General features: G+C 39.5%; 1 protein-coding gene across 1 annotated transcript in view; it reads left to right on the top strand.

The window, feature by feature from the left end:
* Nucleotides 1-1,645: 1,645 nt before the first annotated feature.
* The window catches only part of LOC107550993 (pre-mRNA-processing factor 19-like), a 10,622-nt gene continuing 4,416 nt past the window's right edge, over nt 1,646-7,851 (top strand). Inside the window, exons 1-8 of the mRNA XM_016232469.1 lie at nt 1,646-1,881; nt 2,321-2,470; nt 2,557-2,633; nt 2,711-2,852; nt 2,933-3,006; nt 6,342-6,407; nt 6,507-6,548; nt 6,643-6,717. Coding sequence (XP_016087955.1) covers nt 1,863-1,881; nt 2,321-2,470; nt 2,557-2,633; nt 2,711-2,852; nt 2,933-3,006; nt 6,342-6,407; nt 6,507-6,548; nt 6,643-6,717 — 645 coding nt within the window. The 5' untranslated portion in view covers nt 1,646-1,862. The remainder of the gene's footprint in view (nt 1,882-2,320; nt 2,471-2,556; nt 2,634-2,710; nt 2,853-2,932; nt 3,007-6,341; nt 6,408-6,506; nt 6,549-6,642; nt 6,718-7,851) is intronic.

Raw genomic sequence — 7,851 nt, 5'->3', positions numbered from 1 at the left:
TTTTTTAGGGATGCACCGATATGAAAATTTTGGCCGATAACCGATTATTCTTTATTTTTGAAAGCCGATAACCGATATGTTGGCCGATAAATCTATATCCAAATTGTTATATACTTTTTGAGAGCCTGATTACAAAAAAGGTCTCATCATTAAAAGCCACATCCCAAACACTTCAACATAAGCAGCCTAGTTTGAACGGTGTACGTTTTAAAAATATTTTTACTCTCCCATTACCAAATTTAGTCATAAAGTCTTACAAATAAATAAAATTATGCATAAATAATGCAAACAAGTCACTGGACATCATTACACGTGTAAAGAATCAAAATGAATGTGCCATAGATCAATAAAACGGAATAGCCTCTGCACGGACAATAATTAAATGATTTTAATTACTAAACCATATTGTTGATGAAAATAATAAGAGAACAATACAAGTGGTTGTTGTTATTAATAATGTATCAATGATTTTGAAAAAGTAACAAATTAATACCACTGTTTTAAATAGCAGCCGTTGAGCTGCGCGTGCTGAAGCTGAAGAGCTGAATGAACACGGTCAACTGAAGCGTTTTGCTGGCAAACTCAAGGACTCAAGGAAATGCATCCTGAGATTAATATTAATACAACATAAACATAATATTACAACTTATATATGTACGCAGTTATTGTCCCATATCAACGCGCTGAAACACGGCAACTAAACCCAAAGAATTCCCAACGTTTTATTATAATAATGTTCTCATTAGAATTTTATATACACGACATTCCCAATCATAGTTATTAATGTTGTGCACTGCTGTTTGAGCTGCGTGTGCTGAGCTAAAGATGATCACCGGTAAACTGAAGCGCTCTTTTAACTTAACCAAACGCATTCTATATGAGATAAATCAGATATACATCAAATAAACACAATATTACAACGTACAATTGCACAAAAGGCTGCAAACGAACAGCGCGCATCTGAAGTGTCTCTGAAGGAAATAATGCATTATTTATCGGCTTAAAGATATCGGCCAAATTTTCTTATCAGGCCGATACCGATAACAGAAAAAAATTTGCATTTATCGGCCGATACCGATATGGTGGCCGATATATCGTGCATCCCTAATATAAAACATTTCTGTCCCCCTCACTTCTGAAATGATGGCTACGCTCCTGTATATAGTATGCACAGTGTAGTTTTACCGAACAAACAGCAGAAACGGCGTGAAAGACCGTGGCAGCTGCCAGAAACGACTAGTTGCAGCTGGGGATGCCACCAGAAGTGGCGCTGCGACCTCCCGATGCCAGGATTTGCGCTTGCTCTCGCTCACTGATAGACTGCAACTGTTGGAGTTAAAAATCATTAAATGTGTTCTACTGAAGAAACAGTCACCTACATCTTGGATGCCCTGGGGCTAAGCAGATAAACATCACATTTTCATTTTTGGGTGAACTATCCCTTTAAAATCCATTAAAACAAGCCCTGCAAAAATGTAGCCACTTTTAAACCTGTTGGGGACCCTGTGAAAGAAGCGTCCCTGTTGTTTTCCAGTAAAACATATTAATGATTAGGCCAGTGTACAAAGGCTTCATCATGGTCACGTGGTGCCTGTTACATTTCTCAGCGCTGTGTCAAGATGAGCCCAAAGCCGTGCGCCCGCTGGAGGAAGACCATCGGTTTGAGCTTCCGCTCTCTCTGGAGGAGTCAGTATCCCGTCATGCACCGCTGTTTGAGCGGCACGGCACATCAACGTGTTCTGAATCGGGACATGCAGCACCTTCATTGATTAAAAACATCAACTCTGTGTCGATTTTAAGTTTATGAGTTGATTTTTATTTCATCTTTGCTTGAAAAGCGGGAGCGCGTCTGTTTGAGCGAGATGTCTTTGGTTTGTGCTAGTAAGTGAGTTTGTTTCTGTTAGCATGAGTGATTAGCAGTGTGCGGCGTTAGCCATTGTTGTGCTATATTAGCAGAAACCTCGTATATGAGAAACTACACTTTAATTACGATGCTTTTTTGGTGGCTTTGCTGCATTTCATTGAGCTAGAAGCGTATTAACGCAATGTTTGTGTTTGTACCTGGAGCGGTCTCTTCTTTAACGTTATAGCTCGACAAGCAAATCATACTCACAAGGGAAAAGTAACGTGCATGTCAAGTTTTGTGAAGTCTAGGCTAATTATTGCATGTAAATGAGAGAATAACGTATTGTCAGAAACATTTGATTAACCGCGGTGTCCTCCTAAAGAAGTATTTGTACTGAAGAGGAAGGAGACTTGTATTTGATTTGAATGCATTTTATTTATTGGGATTCCTAAAAAGATCTTGTTCTCTCCCCAGTTTCAAACGAGGTGCCGGAGCACCCCTGTGTCTCTCCTGTCTCCAATCAAGTGTTTGAGAGACGTCTGATAGAGAAATACATAGCGGAGAATGGAGCAGACCCCATCAGTGGACAGCCACTGTCTGAGGAGCAGCTCATTGATATCAAAGGTACAGCAGCACAGATGACACTGTTTTCATGAGAAGTTCAAATGCTATATGGCCACTTCAAAATGCATCCATTTCTTTACTTTTAGTGTCTCACCCCATTCGACCGAAGGCTCCCTCTGCCACTAGTATTCCCGCGATCCTCAAATCTCTGCAGGATGAGTGGGTGAGTTCTTTGGCCTGACTGTGTGAAGACGAAATGCATGATGTCTTTCTCCATCACTGAGTTTGTCGGTCCTCCAGGATGCCGTAATGCTGCACAGTTTTACTCTGAGGCAACAGTTGCAGACCACTCGACAGGAGCTGTCTCACGCTCTCTACCAGCACGATGCGGCCTGCAGAGTCATCGCTCGACTCACGAAAGAGGTCACTGCCGCCAGAGAGGGTGAGAGTGGCAGAATTGTGCTTTCTGGATGTGCTGATGGTACTGTGCCTTTACTGACGTGTTCATTATTCTGCTTGCAGCTTTGGCTACACTCAAACCTCAAGCCGGACTGATCGCTCCACAGGCCACTCCTGCTTCTCAGCCTGCAGCTGTGGTCAGTAATTTCTCCAGACTATGGCCACGTTCACACAGCAGCAGAATACGGTTGTCAGTCCTGTATTTGAGTAGGCCTGTCGCAATAATCAATATATCGAATTATCGCGCAATATATGTACATGACCTCAATCAATTTTGGTGACGCAATATATCGCCCATTATAGTTACTTAAAATAATGGCACCGTGTTTTGTACATTCCACTTGCGCCTGTGTCTTTTGCAGCTTCTTGTACATAGCGTGGTGTAGTCACGAGGTGCTAGTTCAAATTTAAAAAATGCTTCTACAAAAAAAAGTTTCATCTGCAGATATGGCCTTGTTTAGGGATCTGTGCCTTTGTGCATATACGGACATCTGACTGCTGAGTACTAGTGATTGTGTTTTTCAGCAATAGTGCGCAGCCTTAATTTACAGAGAAAAGAAGGTCAGGGAAACATCTGTTGATGGAAAAATCTCCATACACGTTCTTTGTGCATTTTTCTTTTTTTCTACTTGTTACTTTGCACTTTTTTGTCAGAAAATGTTTATTTACTATTTATTCAAGTTTTTTAATCTAATATTTTGCTACTTAATTTTCATGATCTAAATATTCTTAAGAATTAAGTTTGTCTTTATGCACCAAGAGCTTGTAACACTCCAAAGAGAAAGGAAAAATCGAAATCGCATCATATGACCCCTTAAAACAGTCCTGAAAATGAATGACTGTAGATGATCATATAAAAAGTTACAGTTGTAATGCGACTATTGTCCTGAACTCATTCTTTATTTCCACCCTTAACTAGGGATGCGCCGATCCGCTTTTTTCGCCTCCGATACCTAGGGTTCGGTATTGGCCGATACCGATACTGATCCGATACCAGTGAAGTTTTTTTCCCTCATTTAAATAAATGTCGAATTTATATATCTCTGTGTGTGGAACTGATAATCATTCTTTCACAATCTAGTAGATACAGACTACTTCATTATAAAGAAAAATTTAATAAACAATAAATATGAAAAAATATAGGCCTATGTATATTTATAATCTGACAAAAATTTATCATAAACTAGGTTGGTGGATAATTCGGCAGCAAAAGTTATTCTAGAAAAATCAGTGCACAATAATTTTAGAAATCCAAACGTTTAGTGAAAAACAATATTTTGTGAGAACAAATAAAAGTGCTAAATATGGTAAAATGTTACACAAAGTCCTTTTTGTAAAATCATAGACATATATTTACAAATCAAGTATAATGGGAACACAGAATGATCTTGGAGAGAGCTTTACCGAGCTGACTGCTGTAACCGAACGAGACCAGGGTTTAAACTTTAAAGGCTGAACGAATGACTGACAGCCACAGCGGAGAAAAGAGTTTGTGTGAACTTTAATGTAAGGACTTAAATATTCATATGTAGCTCACATTAAGCTATCGTATGGCTTCAGAAGTAACACAGAATAATTCGCACAATCGGAATTTTTTTTTTATCGGATTTGGATCGGTTCTCTCTGACCGATACCCGATCCGAGAAAAATGGCACTATCGGAGCCGATACCCGATATGAATATCAGATCGGCGCATCCCTAATTATTTCTGGGACAATATATTGCACAACAAAAAGTTATTGTGACAGGCCTATATTTGAGTCCTTAATACGGTTACGTTCACACACAGTTCGGTTATTTACGGGTGTGACAATCGCATTCTGTAACCGAACTCTCACTTGTAAATTTTCAGTACTCACAACCGCATTCTCGGAACACACGCGCTGTGTGAGCGGAACAGGACTGGACAACTAGTTGTCTGTCACGTCATACAGTGCGAGAGAGAGCCGCTCTGTGCACAAACGCGCATCTACCGTGTGTTACGTGTTTTCATGTGTGTTTTTGGTAACTTACAGTGATGGAGAAATGAGCTGCATGTCATCTGAACGTTTTAGATCCCTTCAGTTTTCCACCGTAGCCGCTCCCGTCAGTTTTGTGTTCTGCGCGCGACTCAAATACTCCGCTCTCCACCAAAATTTAAAAGCTGCTGTTGGTTAATGAAGATTTGACAAAAGAACTTTCGCATTCTGTAACCGAACTCTCACTTGTAAATTTTCAGTACTCACAACCGCATTCTCGGAACACACGCGCTGTGTGAGCGGAACAGGACTGGACAACTAGTTGTCTGTCACGTCATACAGTGCGAGAGAGAGCCGCTCTGTGCACAAACGCGCATCTACCGTGTGTTACGTGTTTTCATGTGTGTTTTTGGTAACTTACAGTGATGGAGAAATGAGCTGCATGTCATCTGAACGTTTTAGATCCCTTCAGTTTTCCACCGTAGCCGCTCCCGTCAGTTTTGTGTTCTGCGCGCGACTCAAATACTCCGCTCTCCACCAAAATTTAAAAGCTGCTGTTGGTTAATGAAGATTTGACAAAAGAACTTGCGGCTCGATTGGACTCTTGACGTGTCAGAAAGTGATACGACTTTCAGTTTTATGCACGTCGCCATCTTTGAATTTACTTTGGTCACTGTCGCTATGGTTACTAGTAAGGAATAGGGGCTTGACTCCCATTGCACGTTCATACAGAAAGTATTCTAAACACAACTGTACGCTGCTGTGTGAACGTGACATTTCGAGACTCACACCTGTAAAGAAAATGCGGTTGTCAATCCCAAAAACTGACAGTGTGAACAGCCAATTTATGCGTTCATTATAGGTGGGAGAAAAAAAATGATTTGCGAAAACAGTACTATGTTTAAAAAGACTACGTGATGTAGCAGCCAATGAAATTTCCGAACAAATCCGCAGCAGAAACGGTGTGCGTCTCCGACAACATTGTTCAAAAACACTGATTAATTTGCCAACAAAATGCCGCTAATCATTTGACTGAATGATTCACTGACACATTCATAACGATCAGCCATTTAGAATGAATCGTTTGAAATAATGATGACTATCTGCCACCAGCCGGTGATTGTAGTTTCATGTTTAGTTTTAGTTTGTAATTTTTTAATAACATTTAAATGTTCAAAATTTATATTCAAACCCAAAATGTCTATTTCATTATTTATAAAATTGTAAATGCATTCATTACATATCTGAGCTGCAATAAGCAGTCTGTGTAAATGCATCTAAATTCTGGTTATAATGAAGTCGAGTTGGTTGTTAGTGGTTTTTCATTACCACTTTATGGAAATACGGTTTTATTTTTAAAGATGCCATGATCTTGCCATTAAAATAGAAATAAAAACAAACTATATGTCATCAAAATTGAGTCCAAATGATTCCCAACACTGGAATTTTTTTTGGTACAATCTATTTAAGTGTATATATTTTTGTAATATCTTTAAACTGATTTGATCTTGTAGGGTGCTGGCGGTGAGGCCATGGAGATCAGTGAGCAGATTGGAATGACTCCAGAGATCATACAGAAGGTGTGTTGAAATAAAAGTACCTCGTGGTTGAATGTTCTGCAATGATTTCATTGCATGTGAGATTCTTTTTTCAAATCTAATGAAATTGATGTTTTACAGCTCCAAGACAAGGCCACCGTCTTAACCACAGAGAGAAAGAAGGTGAGGATTTAATTGTGCTTTTATTTAGTCACTGTGTGGAGCACTGTGTGCCTTCATAAATGTACTTAGCCTTTTATGTGGCTTTGTTTTTCAGAGAGGAAAGACTGTGCCGGAGGAGCTGGTCAGAGCAGAAGATCTCGGCAAGTACCGCCAAGTGGCGTCGCATGCTGTAAGTAGCCAATACGTTTTCCATTATGGACTCAAGGGATGCTAATTTACAGAAATTCCCATGATCAATCATCCTTTAAATTAACGATCAAATAATCGATTATCCTTAATCTCTTAAACCTGAGCTTTTTAGTGATAAGGGGAGTGCTCTTTGCATACTTTCTGGGCTATAATCCGTTCAGAATTTGAATACATTTATACACTCTCTGATAACCATTTATCCAATATTGCCACTTTACATTGTGTTGAATTTACTACTTGTGAAATATATCTGTAGGCGCATGTGGTTCCACGTGTCGACATGCCCCTGTCAGCTAACAAATATGTACAGGGTGTCCGCGGGTCCTTAAAAAGTCTTAAAATGTCTTAAATTCGGATTCGACGGGTCTTAAATATTTGTGGACACATTACCGCTAAAATATCTTCAGTCTGACGGACCTGATGACTTTACAATCATTGGACAGACCGAAGATTTTTTCTTCCCGCGGTAAGTTACTGCGTCATCAGAAAGAATTGCAGCAAGTTAGCAGAATACAAGCTCGCGCGGAGGCTCACTCTGTTTGTCTCGAGACTTCAGAACAAATGAGCGTGACCGCACACATAAACTCAGAAGAAACACACTGAGGTAAAAATTCAGAATGTTTAGTTTATTCATAACATGATATAGTTCAATAACTCCATGACAAGTGAGCTATTTTACTCAATATTCTCACGACGCAAAAAAACATGCCAAACACCTACAGAGTGCACGCATTACGTGAAGTCTAGTGCGCGTGCGCATTTAGAGTCCGCTTTGCGTGATCACTGCATGATTCAGTCTATTAAAATACATTCAGAATGATCACAAATACAGGACATGGGGGCAGAAAATGTGTATATTTATACCACTTCATATAGTTAATCAATTTCACACGGAAGAGTGCCTTTTTTTCTCCAAAAATTACCATATACAAATGTGATATTGATTGTTTTACAACAGTTCAATAAACTAGAAGTTTTATTAAGAGACTTACGTTTTAGACACCATATTGCCTGTTTTTGCACTATTTCGCCAACAAAAATAATTCCAAACAAAGCCACAGCGCTGCTTTGCGTCTCTGAGCAACATGACGGTGTTTTGTTCCTGAATGAATCA

Source organism: Sinocyclocheilus grahami, unplaced genomic scaffold, assembly GCF_001515645.1.
Source record: "Sinocyclocheilus grahami isolate Dianchi unplaced genomic scaffold, SAMN03320097.WGS_v1.1 scaffold411.1, whole genome shotgun sequence".
NCBI classification, from domain to species: Eukaryota; Metazoa; Chordata; class Actinopteri; order Cypriniformes; family Cyprinidae; genus Sinocyclocheilus; species Sinocyclocheilus grahami.
Note: the sequence above shows the minus strand (reverse complement) of the source record. Positions and strands in the feature narration are given on the sequence as shown.